The 18,664-nt window shown below is 40.9% G+C and overlaps 4 protein-coding genes across 9 annotated transcripts in view; 2 read left to right on the top strand and 2 right to left on the bottom strand.

Moving 5' to 3' along the window:
• sh3glb2a (SH3-domain GRB2-like endophilin B2a) overlaps positions 1 to 5,763 on the bottom strand; it is a 31,842-nt gene extending 26,079 nt beyond the window's left edge. For all 4 annotated transcript variants that reach the window (XM_086110770.1, XM_086110771.1, XM_086110772.1 and 1 more), the window contains exons 1-2: positions 5,641 to 5,763; positions 5,123 to 5,264 (exon numbers count right to left, since the gene is read on the bottom strand). In XM_086110770.1, the coding sequence (XP_085966896.1) occupies positions 5,123 to 5,264; positions 5,641 to 5,703 (205 nt within the window). In that variant the 5' untranslated portion in view covers positions 5,704 to 5,763. The remainder of the gene's footprint in view (positions 1 to 5,122; positions 5,265 to 5,640) is intronic.
• A 278-nt stretch (positions 5,764 to 6,041) lies between these two features.
• dph7 (diphthamide biosynthesis 7) lies at positions 6,042 to 12,294 on the top strand. 2 transcript variants are annotated; one of them, XM_086110764.1, is made up of 10 exons: positions 6,042 to 6,179; positions 6,425 to 6,597; positions 7,867 to 7,997; positions 8,194 to 8,281; positions 8,482 to 8,576; positions 8,702 to 8,856; positions 10,425 to 10,497; positions 10,565 to 10,630; positions 10,712 to 10,884; positions 11,648 to 12,294. In XM_086110764.1, the coding sequence occupies exons 2-10, from the start codon at positions 6,466 to 6,468 to the stop codon at positions 12,055 to 12,057; spliced, it is 1,323 nt and encodes a 440-aa protein (XP_085966890.1). In that variant the 5' UTR covers positions 6,042 to 6,179; positions 6,425 to 6,465; the 3' UTR covers positions 12,058 to 12,294. The 2 variants fall into 2 exon arrangements, with proteins under 2 accessions (XP_085966890.1, XP_085966889.1); XM_086110763.1 differs by having other exon boundaries at positions 8,699 to 8,856.
• Positions 12,295 to 12,701: 407 nt separating this feature from the next.
• Positions 12,702 to 14,243, bottom strand: mrpl41 (mitochondrial ribosomal protein L41). Its single transcript, XM_086110788.1, has 2 exons — positions 14,138 to 14,243; positions 12,702 to 13,336 (listed from the first exon to the last, which is right to left on the bottom strand). Exon 2 carries the CDS (start codon positions 13,301 to 13,303, stop codon positions 12,896 to 12,898), a length of 408 nt encoding a protein of 135 aa, XP_085966914.1. The 5' UTR covers positions 13,304 to 13,336; positions 14,138 to 14,243; the 3' UTR covers positions 12,702 to 12,895.
• Positions 14,244 to 14,518: 275 nt separating this feature from the next.
• pnpla7b (patatin-like phospholipase domain containing 7b) overlaps positions 14,519 to 18,664 on the top strand; it is a 37,402-nt gene continuing 33,256 nt past the window's right edge. For both annotated transcript variants that reach the window (XM_086110752.1, XM_086110751.1), the window contains exons 1-4: positions 14,519 to 14,561; positions 15,719 to 16,056; positions 16,936 to 17,010; positions 17,311 to 17,398. In XM_086110752.1, coding sequence (XP_085966878.1) covers positions 16,015 to 16,056; positions 16,936 to 17,010; positions 17,311 to 17,398 — 205 coding nt within the window. In that variant the 5' untranslated portion in view covers positions 14,519 to 14,561; positions 15,719 to 16,014. The remainder of the gene's footprint in view (positions 14,562 to 15,718; positions 16,057 to 16,935; positions 17,011 to 17,310; positions 17,399 to 18,664) is intronic.

Here is an 18,664-nt window from a genome sequence, read left to right as displayed (position 1 = left end):
ATCAAACAAAACCAAATGTTAAAACGCTACAAAATTTTGAGTGTGCGCTTCTGACTTTTTTTCCCCGATGCAAATCATCATAACTGTACTCTTTTAGTTTGAGTAACACAGTAATATTAAAATAAAAATAGTGCTATGTCTGAGGATGAGGGTGCATTTTCTTCTTTCAGTCTTGCATTATACTGTTCATCAACAGCTGGTGATAGATAGCGTGTGCAAAACATTCCCAACCTTTTTTTTCCATTGTGTACCCCTGAACCTCTTGTCATACCATGAGTACACCCCCACTCAAATGTGCTGATTCTCCAAAAGCAGAACGTATTAACTGATTATTAAATGAAAATCATTGTAATTGGTATGTGAACATTAATTCTGAGGCATTGTCGAATATTTAACTCAAACTAAACAGCATCTAAATATGTTGCCTTCAAAACAAACAAGTAATATAAAACCCCCCAAAAATCCATCCATCCAATTATCCGAACCGCTTATCCTCATGAAGGTCGTGGGCATGGAGTCTATTTCTGAATCAAAATAAAGAATGAACCTGCCTTTGCTTTAAATAACATTTACCACAAAAAATTGGAACTCCTTTGAATAAGTCCCCTTTTAAATACGCATTCTTTTTTTTTTTTAAACCTTCTTTTCATCGGTAATCTGAGTTTTAAAGAGTCACTTGATTTGTCAAGAGGCCGTTGTGACTTTGAAAGAAATTGAATATTTCCACAAACCTCCTGCAATGTGCTCATATACGTGTCCCCCTGGTTAGGAAACAGTGCCTGACCACTTCAAAATGGACCACTTCATTTTCGAACATCTAACTCCATCGTGACGCCTTGCAACCTCGTGGCTGCAACTGTGTGTGTAGACGTGGCTGTATCACTTAAAACCTATAGGGAAATATTTTGTCCCAAAATGATTCATGTAATTATGTCCGCGATTTACACTTATTTTTCATATCACAAACGAATGCGCATAATATGCCCGTCAACATGACTTTCAGGTGTTTGTCTTGCCTCCCTGACAGACATGAGCCCATAGACCCACCTGCCTCAACTAGCGGACCGCGATCCACTACTGGACCGCCGACCTCCTCTGTCCGGACCCTCGGCAAATTGTATAAAATAAAAAATTATAAAGTGATTTTTACGTTATACATTTTACATTTGTGGACTATAATCTGCGCATTACCGCGATCGCTTGTTAAAATTATCCGTTGTATTCTTTGCGTGCACTAACAGATGTATTGCAGAGGACCGCAGCAGCGCGACTGTGTGTTTGTTGTATAATGTTTGACTAACTGGAGACCCTGGCTGAGCAGGGCATGTCGGCGATAACGACGCGCTGATTGGCTCCTCTGAACTTAAGGTGTGGCCATACGTAAGCGTCAGCACGCGTCCATCCCAATACACACGCATTCAAAATGGATGATTGTGTCAGGAAACAGACGCATGCGCGACGCCACAGTGTGCTCACAGCTTCAGCCCAGGAGAGCCGCACACAGACAATTAGACAAGACGAATAGCGGGAGGTTTCGATTGTGTGCAGTTTTGCTCCCGTCTACCCGGGGATCTTTGCAGCTGTTTAACAGCAGAACACCGCAACATGGTAAATGAACATCCCAATGGCGTCCTCAAATAATATTTGCATGCCTCAGACATTGCATTCACCTTTAGTGGAAGAACAGCACTGCACATTCCTGTGCTCCCTTGTGTCAGTATTTAAAATGGTTATTAACTCCTCTTCTGATATATTTCAGAGGGGATGTGAAAAGGGGAATTGTACAAATGAAAAGGACATTTTTGTTTTCATGTTTAGTATTTATTTTGGTAAAATGAGTATTTTGTTTTGTTTTTGTTAAATTAAGGGGAAAAAAAGACAACTACTGTTTAACAAAGTTAAAGTAAAAATGTCTTATTTCCCTAAAAGGGCTATTTCTATTATTAAGCAGGCACAATTTAACAAAATAAAAGAGTTCCTGTACCTCAACACAATACCTCTCATTATTTGCTGTGTACTGGCAAAGTGAATAATTGTTATTTTCATGCACCCCATTATTGGTTGGTTGTGATGAGTGTTGATTTGTATAATCTTGGCTTGACCATACTAAATGGGCATATAGCCCTGCTCCCCATGACCGCCGTACATGGGACCGGACCTTGGTCTTATTTAAAAAAAAAAAAAAAATTGGACCTACAGCATTTCTAGTTGAGGACCACTGCCATAGACTGAATGTTGGAGGAAGCACGCGTCGATTGGGCGGGGTTTGGTCGGTGACAGACTTGTAGTGTGACATTTCGCCCGGTACAAGACACAGAATTATATTGATCTGGTAGACTGACAGTGTAACTGTCATGAACAACGAAAGCATTGCGTCGTTTGAGAAGGCCATTACCCGTACTTACAAAGGGTGTGGTCGGAAATATGCCCGTCTCTTCAATTAACTGCACCGACATTCTGCTGTGCTAGAGTGTACCGATCACTTTTTTAAAAAGTGTATGATCACACCGGTGTGTGATTTATCCATTTGTCTGTATAGTCTAACAACAATGTTTTTTGTTTTTTTTTGGTGCTCTCTAATGTCATTAGATGCAGCCATCTCATTATCTGTGCGTCCCGCGTCCTAGACGCATAATTTTCCCGCGGGACGCACAGTTCCAAATAATGTGCGTTTCTGGGACGCAAGGAAATTTCTCAGTCAAAACAACAACAAAAAAAAAACTACAGTACATCTTTTTTTCCAGCAACGATCGCAGTTTGACAATGGCCACCATTGTTGTTTTGATCTCGCGTTAAGTAATCTCGCGTGACCAGATTTCCGTTCTCGCGAGACGAGATTGGCGAGATCGGCAGACGATTGCCAAGCTGTGTAACGCTAAAACAAGTGTTGCGAAAGTTTATTGCGAAGATAACACAGAGGAAGTAGCTAAAGTTGGATAGTTTTTTCGATGATAATTGACTTTGAGAAAGCCTTGCATCACTGGAAGCAGAGTAAAGAGAGGAGAATTTATGAACTCAAAGACTGAACCATGGGATGAAATAAGAACGTATTTCTCAGCAAATCTTGTATGCCTGTATTATTAAAATGTTTGCAGCATTTGTTTATAAGAAATAAGCCTATTATCAATGTATATTGTTGTTGTTTGTGTTATTATCATATGCAATTGAATAAGTAGACCATTTCAGAATTCGAAATTTGGGGCTCTCTAAATGCATAATGGGGCTCATACTTTTCTGATCAGCGAGTCCCTGGGACTCGCAGGGCTCAAACTGTAAAATTATCACTGTAGATGCTACGCAAATGCCCTGCTCTTGACAGCGCTCCATAAAAGCAGAGGAGTTGCTTGCATTAGCCACCGTCTGATAGAGTGATAAAAGATTGCAGGAGAGGTCCGACAGGCACGCAAAACTCCTTGTGGGGTTGATGTTGGCGAAAGCAAGGATGGTAAACTCATGACGATACAGAAAAAACAGAATCGCTGTTGGTGGTGGAAGTTCACACCTGATCAGTTTTTGTCAGCCAGTTTCTCAACGAAAGCTACAGTAAGTGCCGAACTAAAGAAAGAGCCACGTGTGACAGATTGAGAAAAAAAACTGTGTATCACCAAATCAAACATGGAATAAAGTGTTTAATTGGAAATTGCTTTTACAGGCTCCGAAGCAGTCCCCTATATCCTAACGTTGTCGTACACTGGAGCATTTTTTTCAAATCCAATCATTTGTAAGACATTTATTTCTGAGGGCTAATGTTAAGTGTGGTAATGTTATTATGCCTGTCTCACAGTTCCAAGGCTCAAGGTCTTGACCCCAGACATCTTGTGAGGTGTTTGCATGTTACTCCAAGGTACTCCAGCTTCCTCCCACATTACAATAACATTCAGCCATCCATCCATCCATCCATTTTCCGATCCGCTTTATCCTCACAAGGGTCGCGGGGGGTGCTGGAACCTATCCCAGCTGTCTTCGGGCAATGGGGGGGGGGGGGGGGGAACACCCTGAACCGGTTGCCAGCCAAACACAGAGACAAACAACCATCCATGCTCACACCACACCGAGGGACAATTTAGAGTGTTCAATCAGCTTGCCATGCATGTTTTTGGAATGTGGGAGGAAACCGGAGTACCCGGAGAAAACTCACGCAGGCACGGGGAGAACATGCAAACTCCACAGCCAGGATCGAACTTGTGACCTCTGCACTGTGAGGTCGACGAGCTCACCACTCATCCACCGGGGCCCTCCAAAAACATCCATGCAGTTTAATTGAAGATTAGATTGTCCATAGGTGTGAATGCAATTCGTGGGCAACTAGTCCAGGGTGAACACCACTTCTCCTTCAACATCAACTGGGATAGGCTTCAGCTCAACTGTGACTTTAATGAGGATGAGCTCGACAAAAAAACATGGATGGATCGATGGTAATGTTTTTAGATGAGTTGAAAATTATATTCAAGTATTTTGGTATTGTAGATTGTGATAAATTTACGGTTGAAACCTATGACCTATCATTAGAGGCAATTCTCAAGATTTTTATGGGGGTCGTCTATTACTTGCACATTTTAGCATTGGGCCTCTGAGTTTGGTTTCTAACCTAGCAAATACAAGCTAAAGTATACGGTGTGGTATGTTGATGAGTGTCCATACAAAACAAATCAAAAACAAATGCGCTAGTGGGTTAAACCCTCAATCTTGTTTGTTTCTTCCAATTAAACGGATTCTGTAGAATTCTGCTTTTCAATAGTCTGAGAGGAAACACAAGATTGGATGCCTCTTGTACTATAGTTGTAAATATACTGCAAGGTTAGTTACAAGTTTACAGTCATGTCAGTTCAGAGGATGTACTGTGTGTAGTGAAGCCTATAAAAGAGCAGACTCCTCAGTTTCCTGAATAATGCCACAATTTTGTAAACATTACAACTGTTGTTTGTGTCAATCATATTTATCAATTTTGTGTGGCATGGTATCGAGTTGTACTAAATTATGTGGCTTTCTATTTTAACAATTGTGTATTTTACTAAAATGATATAAAAAGGACCCGTCACTTCTTCTAATTTGGCTATGCCGAGACTTTGTTGTTCATATGACTCTTATTTTGAGATTTCAATATTAGATATTGATGTCTTACTTGGATTGGGCTGCAGCAAGACCACTGCTTGTCTGTAGATTTTCTCAGTCCAGTTTTTGGTGCAGTCTGCGCGAATCATTAGGTTTTCATCGTGAGCATCCAACTCGGTTTTCTCCGCCTGGCCCAGCTTCTCTCCTGTAAACTGAAGCAGCAGACAACACGATTCATACCTATGTAATGTACATAATTTGCATCTTCAAAACAACTAATTTTTGATATTTATAAAATTTACAGGTAACATACGTCATTCTTCTGTCAGACTGTCACCATCAACATCTCTGCATCAATACAGTATAAACAGGCTTAAAAACAATGCTAACTTGAAAAACAATTTAAGGCCAAACGTGAACCAACGTATTATGTGGTTTGTTTTTATCTTCAATATGTCAATTTACGGTAGCGTTAGCCATCTCCCACAGCAGCATTAGACGGGGACTGTAGATTCGAAACGTATGGTAGAATTCAGTGTCGGTGTACGACAGTGCTATGCACGAGCTTGATATGGGGGCATTTCATACCTGCACAGCCCGTGAAAAAAGCAATCCAGCCCCCGTGGCAAGCTTTTTAACGCTGAAATCCATCGCGTCCTGATATCCGATCAAGGCTCGAGAGGAGGGGTGTGTTCCATACCGGACAGGAGACGTCACGGTTTGGAACCGCTGCGAGTCCTACGTCACGAAAACAACACTGATTTTCATTTTTTTTCTTCATAGGACACATTTAAAACAATGTTCTTGGTTAGGGATGCGAAAGAGAAAACTCACTTTTCGTTTAAGGTTCACAACTTATTTGCAGCATATATTAAAAATGTGAAACTAATTTTTGAACAGGATGTTGAAGTTGTGTATTCGTTGCATCTTGAAAACTATTAATATGTGTTTATTTTTGGGGGGCATCAGTAAAATGGCCAGAGGAGCGTTATGGCTGTTTTTAATGGCTTTTTTTTTTGGTTTGTTTTTTGTTTTTTAAGTAATGGGGTGGTGCATACACCGGAAAGCAAGGTGGCGCTAATCAACCTGCACCCCAGCATCTTTAATGCCTGGAAGAGACTTGTAACGTGAGTTTATCCGAAATCCATTTATATTCCTTTTATAAGTCTGTCGATTGTCGCACACTTGTGTCGCATATAGCCTGGTCATTGCTGTCGGATAGAGTAATATACTACTGGCATTGCAGTCAAGCTAACTTTAGCTTTCAAGCTAGCTAGCGATTTATGAGATTAGTTCGCCAAATGATGCCTTTTTTATGTGCCTTTCTTTTTGAGACGTATTATAATAAAGTTTACATTAAACCGCTTTCCAGCTTTTGGATCAGTGCCATAACGTTATGCGGAAAAGTTGGGCATGGCTTGGAAGTCACGAACCCGCAGTTTGCAAGTGTTTGACACAGAGTTGAGTGCTGACACCGTGGAATGGTGCCCTGTCTCGAACTGCCACCGATTCTTGGCCTGCGGGACTTACCAGCTCCAAAAGGGGGTGAGTGTCAATGCCCTTTAATGGTATTGGTTTGGTTCCAGTCGAGCAAATCGTCATCCATTCTTTTGGTTTTGAAAGTTGCAAATGATACATGTTGGGTAGTCAGAAGAAACAATTCAAATTCTCTTTTTTGGACTGGACTAAGTTTGATGTAGATAACGCCATCAGTGTTACCGGCTCTTCTACTCACCGTTTAAATGGAAGAAAAACAATGGGGTCGATGTCGTCTTGTTTCCTTTCGACTTGAGTCTTTTCCAGGGCGACCGACCACTGACCACTGCGAGTCATCAAGATGTGTCCTCTGCATCCTCTGCTCTTACTTCAGCTCTGTGCATGTCTTCTATCACCACAACCACAAATCTCCTCTTTGGTCTTCCTTTTTACCTCCCACCCGGTCGCTCTGCTTCCAGCAATCATCTACATATCCCTGCTCCTCCACACATTCTCCAAATCATCTCAATCTGACCTCTCTAGCTTTGTTTAGAACACTTTCAGTCTGTGCGGCCTCTCTGATGAGCTATTCATCTTGATCCTGTTCATCCTCCTCACTCCCAAAGCAAATCTTAACATCTTTAACTCTGCCTCTAGCACTGTCTTCTGTCTTTGAGTCCAACCTTTTTTTTACAACCCTCATTGAACTTTGGACAAATCTCACAAAATACTACCAAACAAAATGTCACCTAAAATATGAATAATGAAATAATACTGTTCTTGTTTTAAGTCAATTACTCTCTGAAATGTCTGTTTAGTTGAACACAAAGTTGATCATGTTCTGTTGCATTAATGGCAACAGGTGCACATGGGAATCACTTTTTGCCATGTTGTGGAACAGCATTATTTGTTCTGTCTGTCAATAGACATCACTGGCATATAGAGTACAGATGACAACAAAGAAATGATTTGTACTAAATAATTTTTTGAAATTTTAATATTTTTATTTGATAAAATGAGTATTCCGTGAGCTATCATTAATTCGTGTGCCGTGAGAGATTACTGTACCAAGTGTGCCGCGGTTTGGGAATGACCATTGCAGTCATTGCTAAAAAACAGACAGCATGTCTGTTTTCTCACTTCTGGCCTTTCACTTCAGCAATAATGGAGATGTTTGGACCATTGACTAATTGAATAATTCAGTCATTTGTATTATTAGCTAAAGTTATTTGTTTCTGGTCAGCTAGAACATTCTTAGTCCTGACTGACTAGCATAAGCAGTGTATTGCATTTTTCTGAACGTTGATGAACATTTGCATTTTTATATTACTGCTGTAGAAAGGGGAAGAAGATGGCGCCCCAAGCCGGACTGGTCGTTTGTACCTTTTTGAATATCAGCGAGAGGCTTTGGGTCCTCCTCTCACTGAGCTACAGCGTATAGACACACCTGCCATTTTAGATTTGAAGTGGTAAGAACCTGAAAGACTTCCATTAATAAATAGCAGCCTGTCGTTGACAATCATTTTGTATCTTCTCTTTAAAGGGCTGTTTTTCTTCCCCTTAATATTGTGATTTGCAATTTAATGTGTGATTATTTTTTCGAGGTCCTCTTGTCAAGATTTTTTTTTCTTTTATAAATTTATGACGCAATCCTTATCTCCTCAGGTGTCATGTGCCTGTGTCAGAAAAAGTCATTCTGGGACTGGCTGCTGCCACTGGAGAACTGCAGCTGTATGCACTTGCAGCCTGCCAGGTGAGAAATGTGGCACTTGAGGAATCAAGTTTCTGCATCCACATCATCGTGGTGGTCTAATATGACAGACTGTCAATGAGCACAATTATAGATGCGGTATACAAAATCATTTGAAACATGCTGTCGATTTCCTTTTCCATTTCTCTGGGCTTTTTTTTTTTAATCCGATGACGTGGTTGGTTATCAACACTCATAAGTAGGAAGGCAGCAGCAATCTGCAGACTCTGTGCAACGCGGAACTGGGGGCAGACCAGCTGGCGCTGTCTTTAGATTGGTCTACTGGAAGAATGGACAGGTAAAGAGACCCTGTCTCCTGCACAGCCATCTTAACTTTCCTGAATATGACAGGTAATGAATGGTACAGTAGGCAGATAAATCCCCAGGTTACTTTTTCTCGCCCTTGTCTTATTTGAGCAGCAGCGATGTGCGGGTGGTGTGCAGCGACTCTGCGGGTTGTGTCAGTGTGCTGTCTTTGGCTGAAGGTGCTCTGGTGACTTTGTCACAGTGGAAGGCCCACGACTTTGAGGCTTGGATCTCAGCCTTCTCCTACTGGGACACGCAGTTGGTTTACTCAGGTAATGACACCCTTTTCTGAAATTTTCTCTCTCACGGTTGCACACATATACCAGTACTTGCAATTTAGTTCTACCCCCCCCCCCCCCCCCCCCCCACACCACTGCATGTCTTGCTTCAGAACACAATTACTACCCCCTACTGGTAGCCATTGCACCACCAATGACTAGAAATGTTGCAGTTGTTTCAGCTTTGTGTGTGTGTGTGTGTGTGTGTGTGTGTGTGTGTGTGTGTGTGTGTGTGTGTGTGTGTGTGTGTGTGTGTGTGTGTGTGTGTGTGTGTGTGTGTGTGTGTGTGTGTGTGTGTGTGTGTGTGTGTGCGTGTGTGTGTGCGTGTGTGTGTGTGTGTGCGTGCGTGCGTGTGTAAACTAAAGGCCAATTTTTGGTCAGGAATGAGTGGCAACTGGCAAGCACGTAAGGTGTCATTTTTGAATGACCCAGTGTTAATCTAAACTACCATGTCATTTCAAATTCTGCACTTGCTGAAAACATAGAGAGCTGTTCTCCTGCAGGAGAATTATATTCCAATATCGTCAAATGAATATGCCATTTGCGGTGTGTCAGATAAGTTCCAGGACTGATGACACATTTCAAAGCCAAAATGAGTTTTCCCCTTCAATGTGGGCCAAACGAACAACCAGTTCAATAAGAGATCCTGCCGTGTTTGTTTCATTCATTGCACAAGAGGTGAAGAGTTGTGGCCGGACAACTCGTGGCTGCTTCACCTCGACAACGTGCCTGCTGTCGATGCCCTGTTTGCTGACAGCTTCTGGCTGACATGAACATCGTCGTGTTAGTCCAACTACTCCACTCGACTGACATGGCTCCATCTGAGTGAAAAGGAGGTCATCATTATCGTGACCTGTTTTGAAGACATGGATGACCTCAAGATGGTTCTAGCATAGTTTGGACTTGAAATGTATCTTTTGAGCCACCGGCTGGTCCTGGAACCTTTCTGACACACCCCAAATTGACCTGATGGGCTCATCTCCCATGTTATTGACAGGAAATAAAGGTAAGTAAAATTGTAAAAATGGAAAAGAAAACAGTGTTGCAATGTTCCTCGCTCCTCAAAGCATCGAAAGCGACCCAGAGGTTGTTCTCACGGCTCCGTTTTTAAGGAGTGTCTTAACTGGTGTAAACACGCATCAAGGTCCAAGGACCGAGTATTGAGTTTCCACGGGCTAGCAGTGTAGTGAATATACACTCAGTGTTTTGCTGAGTGTGGTCTATTTGGGGCAGTATTTGATACCAAAATGACTTGATTACATTGACTCATATTTAGTACAGCTAACCAACCGCCTGTTTTTTAAGTTTGTTTTCAGATTTCTCAAATCCATTTGGTCACTTGAAGACAATATTGACATTTTGCTGGATCTACACACTTTTTCCACATTCAACATAATACATAAGCAATATTTACAAGCATTCCAAATATGCATGTGCATATGGAAGAAGGGGTGGAAGAAGTGGGGGAGACGGGCTTGGGATGGGCCAGTCACGATTTTGCATCTGCAGAGTTGTGAAGTTATGTGACTTAAATTGAATCCCGTATGCGTGTGTGTTGCCAGGTGGAGATGACTGTAAGCTTAAAGGCTGGGACCTCAGGATCGGTCCCTCCAAACCCACTTTTATCAGTAAAAGGTAATTAATCTCCCTGTCCGTTTTGATGAAGCAAAAACCCAACATTTACATGTCATTTTTCACAAAGGCACTCGATGGGTGTGTGTAGCATTCACAGCAACCCACATCGGGAATACATTCTGGCTACTGGCAGGTAAACTTCAGTTAATAATCAGGTCATAGCATAGGTTTGCATTCTGGGTTGGTTTTGACTTGTATTTTTTTTCTCCCACAGCTATGATGAGAAGGTTCTGCTGTGGGATGGCAGAAATATGCATGAGCCTTTCAGTGAGAGTCTGTTAGGCGGCGGGGTGTGGCGGCTCAAGTGGCATCCGACTCACCAGCATCTGCTGCTGGCAGCGTGCATGCACAATGACTTTCACATTCTTCATTGTCAACAGGCCGTGGGTGAGTAGAAGTGTACGTTCCGCACCACAGGAGCCAAGGGGATGGAACACATTCTTGACTTTATTTCTAAATCATCGATAGAATTGAAAATGGCCAAATCTGCTGATTTCAGCCTCTCAAAAGTAAATTCTCTGATTTCTGTAGTCCCCCGTGAAAGCAGATTGTTTGTTTTTGCAAATATCTACTTTTACTTTGTAAAACAATGATCAATGTTTCTTCCTATTTCCTGATAGGTTTACTGACCAAGTCAGCACCCAAATGATAATCAATTCACGAGAAAAAATAAATCGATTTGGTAATCTGTTACAAAAAGTTATTTGCGGCTGTAGTATGAATAACCAGTAATTGACCTTAAACAATACCAAATAAAAAAACAGTAATCAGAAAATAAAGTTTGCACTACATTTGCTCATTTTTTTCTATCCGAGTATTCATTGGAATGATCGATAAAATATTTGAAAGTTGCTGCCCTAGTAGCAAAGAAAAAAAAAATTTAATTGTTGATGACAGGTTAGTATTCAGCTTTGCCGTTTTGTTGCTGCTACTCAAATTGTAGTCATAGACATGAGCTGTCGCGCAAGTCTTGGTTGTGTTGATTGTTTCCACCGAAACTGTTCAATCTACAAGTAGGTAACCACTTTAAGTGGTGAAGAATATGAGAGCAAGTCTTGCAAAAACATTGGTTAATGTTCACGCAGTACATGAAATGGCTTTGTGAGAAATTGACATTCTCTGAAAAACCTTGTGCCTCGTTTTCTTCCAGAGTCCACTGAAGGAGCTTGTCCAGTTGTCGCATCCTACATCCTCCACAACTCACTGGCCTATGGGGCCGACTGGTCTCGACTGTCCCTGGAGGAACCTGCTCCCCTCTCCCCTCCTACAGCAGAACCAACGGAATGCCTCACAGACAGCGGAGGACACTTGCGGATCCAGTACGAATCCCCCACTGCCAGCTTTGACACTTCCCTCGAGGACGATTGTGGTCAATACATCCCAGAGGGCATTGCGCCACCATCGACCACCTCTCATGCAGGCGACACAGTCACACCGGATGATGATGCCTCTTCATTGTCATTTCTTCTTGCAAGTTGCTCATTTTATGATCATATGCTTCACTTGTGGCGGTGGGACTGGGCGCCAGTTGAGGCACAGGTAGCAAAAGATCAGTGTTGACCATACTATGAGAATTGAGCTGACTATTATTTGGATATATATGGTGTATAATGTACAGTTCCACAATAACATGGACAATTTGGATCCCTGTCGACTGACTTTTTCATGGGTACTTGTCTGATCACAACTGGAGTACTGTTCTGTGAAATGCTCTTTAATGGCATTGCAAGAAATTTCTGTACACAATTTCACCCTTTGTTCTACCAGAATTAATTTTAAATAAAAAACATGAACATAGGGCAATAGAAATAATTTGATTCATATAGTCATTCACAACAGACAAATTTGAGTGTAATTTTGCACGTGACCTGCTTGTACATTTGTAGCTGGAGGAAGTTTGCAAAATGCTAGTTTTGCAATTAGAGAGCCCAAAAATAAAGAATGCAGGGTGTTTCAAAGGAAACTTGAACTGCAAATTGCTTACCTCACATATGGACATCACCAAAGTGCCAATGCCATAGCCTATAACTAACTTGCAACTCACAAACACATTTCAGAATGACATAGCTCAGCAGGTTTACCAATTATGAGTGTTTTAAAATGTGTCTGATTACCTGGCAGCTGTAACAGAGGCACACAAATGTAGTATTTGTAATTGGTGACAAAGTGCGATCAAATGCAGTAGGTTCATGACACTTATCTAGTACTTATCGTACCAAACTGTTCAGTTCATTTTATTGTACTTGATTAGGAGAGAGAGAGAGAGAGAGAGCGATTATAAAAATATTACGTCCAGCTTGCAACATGGTGTCACTTCAAAGGTTCTCCAGCCACTGTTGCCAGTGCACATCAGAAGTCTTCCCTTGCAAATAGATTTATCACAGATGTTAAGTTCATTTTAACGCACATAGTTCTTGGGATACAATTTAAACAACTTTCCCTCCTGTGTGGATTCATATCCATATTTCTCCAGTCGCTCTTTGTCAAAAATCCCTTCATTAAAGTCTTTCTTGATCTGGGGAGCCACCACTTCAGCAAATAGGCTCTCTGCAGTCACTGGAGGTTCAGTTCCTGCTGGGCAGCGGTATGATACATAGGGTTTGAGTTTAAACCCATCCAGAGCGGGTACCACAAACTCAGGAATCATGGCCTGTCTTGCCAGAAACTTTCTGCTGGAGAGCATCACTCCAGCTGGTCTTGCACCTCTGCCTTTATTGTGAGTCCTTGAACCTCGCTTGCTGGTGAATTCCGACATTCTATCCGCTCCTCTGGTCAGGCCTCTTATCAGTGTAGACAAGACGCCCATTGTGCCACAACGGTATATTCTTTTCTAGCAAACCTAGAAAAATGGAAGAAATCAACGACTATAGGAGACATCTTACAAGTAGTGCTTCACAAACTTTGAGTCAAGGCACCAATTTTACTTAAGAAAAATCTTCTGGCACACCGACAAACAAAAAAATATCAATACTAAAGGATCTCATTTTAGTTTTCAAATATTGACGAACTCGATGTGAACGTTGATATAGGCGTAGGAAGGCATGACTTATTTTGTTGTGTGAATTACAATTTATTAAAAGCCATTTTACTGAGCGTTCGGCCTCTCACTCCACGTTACTGGCATAGACAAATTAACTAAAATATAATTTGTAATTGGTAATGCACACGACCAATTCAGTAAAATGTGATCACTTCCATCGGCCCCGATGATCTCTCACGACCACAGGTGTGCAGCGAATGGACGAGATGCAAAAACAATATTCACTGCTCACAAAAATTCAGCTATACTAGTGGTCCGTGTAGAATAGACAGACCAGCACAGGTGTAACTGCAAAAGCATGGTCATTTAATTTATAATCTTTTATTAATCAGAATATTTAAACTGGAAATTAACGCCAATCTCGGACTAAAAACGATGCATGCAGACGCGGTAAACAAATGTTGGTTTGCCTTATCGTTCAAACCGCTGCTGTCTTTATCTGGCTAGCTTGATAGGATGCCGCTTTGCAGAAATATGGGTTGTATTACTTGCTGGTCATTTACTCTAATAATGGATGACACAGTACACAGTGTATCTAAAGATTGTATCTCAATACTGTAAGCGTTTTAATCAAAGTATAAAACAATTGACTCATCTCACCTTGAACACGGGTTTCTCTGAAAATAATGTGAACGGCAGTCAAACAAGGCATATGTCTATTGGCTGAAAGGTGACACTGTGGTCCAATTAGAATCCACGATACTGGTACAGCAGTGTTTGTCCAGGCGCCATATTTAGGAACGTGTAAAGAACCACATCATTCGGCACATCTACCTTAAAAATAATGCATTTTACATAATTTTGAGCAAAAAAAAAATAAAGGAGCCCATTGTTCATTAACAGTATTGCGAACACAAAGAACAGTAAATGTAATTTTATTTATTTGTATTCAAGTTTGGACCATCTAATGAGGGTCGTTTTGCAAAGATGGTTTTTATTTTGATAGGTAATGCAGGATATGCCAATTGTCATCACGAATTAGTTTTAACATTGTTTAACACATGCATTCACGAAGCAGAAACGGGTACGTGAGAAAATAACTTCTGCGTCTACGTATATGTTATTATTAATAGCGGGCTGGTGTTTTTAACTTTTCTCTTTTCAAATACTTTTATGTCTGATTTTGTTGCATATCACGGGCGGAATCCACAAAGAGTAAACTGAGGCATTGGCATGCCTTGAAATTAACTGTTGACTTCAACAGGCGAAATATTTTCGCGGATTTCTAAATACAACACTGTCCCGTTTGCGTGCAATTCATAACTGAACTGAATATTTGAATTGAGTTCTTGACGTTATTTGTAGTACAGTATTCAAAAGTTCACAACGGGCACCCTGCAGTGTATTTGTCAGTTCAAAAGGTCACAACGGGCTCTCTACTGAGTATTTGTCCGCAACCAAATCGGATTAATTTTCTGATTCACAAAAGTCCACCTTAAATGTTAGATCTCTCGCTGTTTTTGCCCTGCTGGAAACTGGGTGACACCAGCAAGCAGGTCACCAGCACCTGGCCGAGCCACATCAACATGCTCCTCTTGTTGGGCGGCTGAAGCTCAGCTCATAGAGCAGGCTGAACAGTGTCCGATGGTTCAGCTGTTCTCATCTTGACTCTTTTGTTTTGCTCTGGCTTGTGGCCAGCACGAAAATACAACAAAATCATGCTGGTCTATGCTGTTTATTTTTATTATTATTCTTAATATAGCAAGGTCATGACACGAAAAATGAAATCATCACAATTAGGATATTTTTTCTCTTCTCTTCTTCAATAAAACAATCCAATTTTTTCAAGTTTTGAAATGGACTTAAATGCGAAAGGACTGTCCCAATGAAGTCTAAACGAACAACAGATAAGCAATGTTTGGAAATTCTGTTTGCCCTTTGACCAATTTCAGAGTGGTTACAGCTCGTACAACAGTCCAGTAGAGGGTGTCAGTGTCTCTGGAGTAGAGTACTGTATATGGTTACTCGCAGTGGGCTGAGATAATGGTTGACCTATTTTTTCCTTAGGAAAGGTGATCTTTAGCGCACATTGGATTGTTTACCTGACTTAAAATGATCCTGATATTTATAATGCTTCTTCTCGCTTACAAAAAAAACCCATACATACATACAATCATGTTTTCAAGTCAAGTCAAGTACAACTTTATTGTCAAATGTGCTGTATTTCTTCCCTCTCAACAGACAACAGAAAACAAGAGGAGCCGCTGCGGGTGCCCGCGCCGCCATCAAAAGAACAGTTAACATAAAATGACAAAATAATACAACACAACACATAAGACACAGACAGTCGTGCAATCTTAACCACTTTCCCTGCATACACCTTGTTGTTTGGAGCAGTTATCGATGAAAGAGGAGCGAATCAAAGTGTCCTTTTCACCAGTGGATCAAAGATCAAATATTAATTCAACATCCTGATATTTCCCAATTATATCAAGCCTAGGGGTTTCCTTGTGCTGTTGTCTAAACTTCAATCAGACATGGAAAACAACAATCAAGACGAGACTTGCAGTTTAAATATGGTAGGTCCGTCAGCGCCCTGTTGATTTCTTGTCATTGTCTTCACTGTCTTTGTGATGAATTGTGTTGCAAAGTTCTGATCACATATATCTGTAAATACACAGCCAGTGCCCTCCTTTCATATGTCCAATTCATATTTCAAGATTATGTTACTTCATGGCTGTTTAATGAAACTGGAAAATGTCCATGGACATTTTGAATAGGACTGCTGCCTCTTCAAGTCCGAACGCCTCATTTGCAAAGGCTTTGTTGTCAATGAAAAGGAAACTCTTTCACTCAACTAATTACAAACGACCACGAAATATAAATATATAAAATAATCTAAATTTGTGGCTTTATTTTGAAATTTGGAAAAAAATCTCGATATATCAATAAGCCGAACGGAGTCAAGCTTTGCCATCTCTGCTAAATTATCGGTTTTCCTTTACTAAAACATTTGGAGATGTCATACTTGGTCTCAGTCTGACCAGCGCAATGCACAATAATATTAATTGTGTGTGTGTTTTGGGGGGGGGGGGTGATATTTCACTCACCCGCTTTAAACATACACTGTTTGGCCAGTGTACATTTTCAGAAAAAAAAATAGACACCGAAATAAAGATGGCAAGAGTGTCAACAAAATGAGATGACAATCTCGTGTCTGGTTCCTATATGTGAGAGCAACGTGTCTTATAAAAAGGGAGTCATGTGGTCGCTTTTGACACTGCTTCCCACTCATTTTCAATACAACTTTTTTTGGTGTAGTTTTTGGGGAATTGTGTTGCCATGATAACACGCAATTCTGAAAGAAAAAAAATCAACCGAGTCAGGCCGAGACGCATCTTTTGATATTCATTTATTCACAAATGTCCTACAATTTCCTCTTGTGCTTTTTGTTTCAGAGCCTGGCTCCTTTTGGAAGTGAGCTCAAGGCCAAGATGCAGCAGATTATAGAGGAACGCACAGAGGCCAACATGGTAAACACTCACAGAGCGTGTTGCAAGTTTTGTTCTTGTCTCACTGGACTTTTTAGAGACGTCCCTGCTCCTGTCAGTCAATCCAATACTTATTTTGCAGAAGTAAAATGCTTATCCAGCTCACCTGTTTTCTGAGTTTGGTTATGTGATGTTTTCAAGCTGAGCAGAGTTTGGTCGTTACCTGAGCAAATGCGGTGTTGAGAATAGTGGGATTGCATAGAAAATATTTTTGTTAAGAAAATCTGAGAGTTGACTTCCCCTTTAAATTTGAATGTCTCTTTGGAATGTGTTTACTTCTAGTGGACGGCTCTTCTCATTGGAGCTGTGACTGTTGTTTCCCTTGTGGGAGGTGTCGTGTTCCTTCTCTACAGAAGATACAGGCTGTCAAGTCAGTATACCTTGCCTCCTTTTCTGTTTCAATCAATGTCAATTGAAAGCTCAATATTTGAAGACATTCACATTCGTTTACCAATGTACATCTTAGTGGAGAAATATTAGAACTATCATCTGTGATGAGTTGGGGGTTTTGACACAACGAGCAAAAATTTATTGAGGCAAAGCTGTATTGCAAGCCATTCCGAATTTGGCCTGACTGTGACAATATTGGGGACTTTGAGACAGTAGTGGAGGGGTCTTAAACTCGCGGCTCAAGGACCATTTTCAGCACCACAGGATGATATTTTGCAGCTCTTGACTTGACATCAAAGTTTAATGTTAGTGCAGCCCACAACTTATTATTATTTTTTTTGTAAATCACTAATGGTGATTATAGCTCAGGCTCATGACAGCTTTCACCAAATTGTAATTCTGGAGTGTCACCAAATGAAAGGAAAAGCTATCCCTACACCCAGTCCCAGTCATGTTTCTCAAAACCTGCTGTGAAGAAAAAGTTTGATGACAAGATCAGCCAATTTCAAGAAAAATAGAAGATGGAATATTGTTTTTTTTTTTTTTTTTTTTTTGATGAGCAGAGAGGGATCCCGACATATCTTGAGCGCACAGAGAAAGGTCCAGTCCGCACAGAGAAAGACGGCATTACTCAACTTGACACGCTGAATCGTATGCAAAGTACCAGGGTAAGAGAGAGGACCGTGTCACCAATCTTAACGTTCTGAAGAGCTATCAATGCTATGAATTGTTACTCTTAATGATTGGATTAGTTGCCCTTTTTTTTAAAGTACCGGTACTTGAAGCCCATATTTGTGGATTTCTGAATGCAGCCCAACACACACCCACCACCCAGACTCTCCTACGGCCACCACATAAGTTGACTTTGCGGCCCCTTCTTAAGTGAGACATTTCAGGTACTTGCCACATGTATGGTTAGGTTACGTTTCTTTCAATGTAAAATTCAGATTCAAAAGAGCCCTTCTCTTGATCATCAGGGGAGTGCGAAGCAGGATGAGCTCATATGAGACATCCACAAAACCATCTGCAAACCGGTATAAAAAACAAACAAGCAAATAAATTAAATAAAACGGTGATGTATACTGAGTTTTTTCTAACAAAATATGTCACAGACATTCATTTATATCAAGATATCCTTAATTTGTCCCACACTGGGGAAATGTACAGTCTACAGCAGCAAATTTGGGGGGTAGAAAGAAGAAAAACCAAGTGTTTGCAAGCACAAAAATAAATGTACCGGTAGATA

The sequence above is a fragment of the Hippocampus guttulatus genome, chromosome 5 (assembly GCF_054856545.1).
Source record: "Hippocampus guttulatus isolate MCC_2025c chromosome 5, RoL_Hgut_1.0, whole genome shotgun sequence".
NCBI classification, from domain to species: domain Eukaryota; kingdom Metazoa; phylum Chordata; class Actinopteri; order Syngnathiformes; family Syngnathidae; genus Hippocampus; species Hippocampus guttulatus.
The sequence above is the reverse complement of the archived record's forward strand: the minus strand, read 5'-3'. Positions and strand labels throughout refer to the sequence as shown.

Bases quoted from the DNA above. Each gene is read 5' to 3' on its own strand.
- dph7 (XM_086110763.1), top strand. From the start codon at position 6,466: ATGGCTTGGAAGTCACGAACCCGCAGTTTGCAAGTGTTTGACACAGAG. The intron at 8,577-8,698 runs GTAAAGAGACCC...TTATTTGAGCAG, and splicing joins TCTACTGGAAGAATGGACAG to CAGCGATGTGCGGGTGGTGT. The intron at 10,885-11,647 runs GTGAGTAGAAGT...GTTTTCTTCCAG, and splicing joins TCATTGTCAACAGGCCGTGG to AGTCCACTGAAGGAGCTTGT.
- mrpl41 (XM_086110788.1), bottom strand. From the start codon at position 13,303: ATGGGCGTCTTGTCTACACTGATAAGAGGCCTGACCAGAGGAGCGGAT.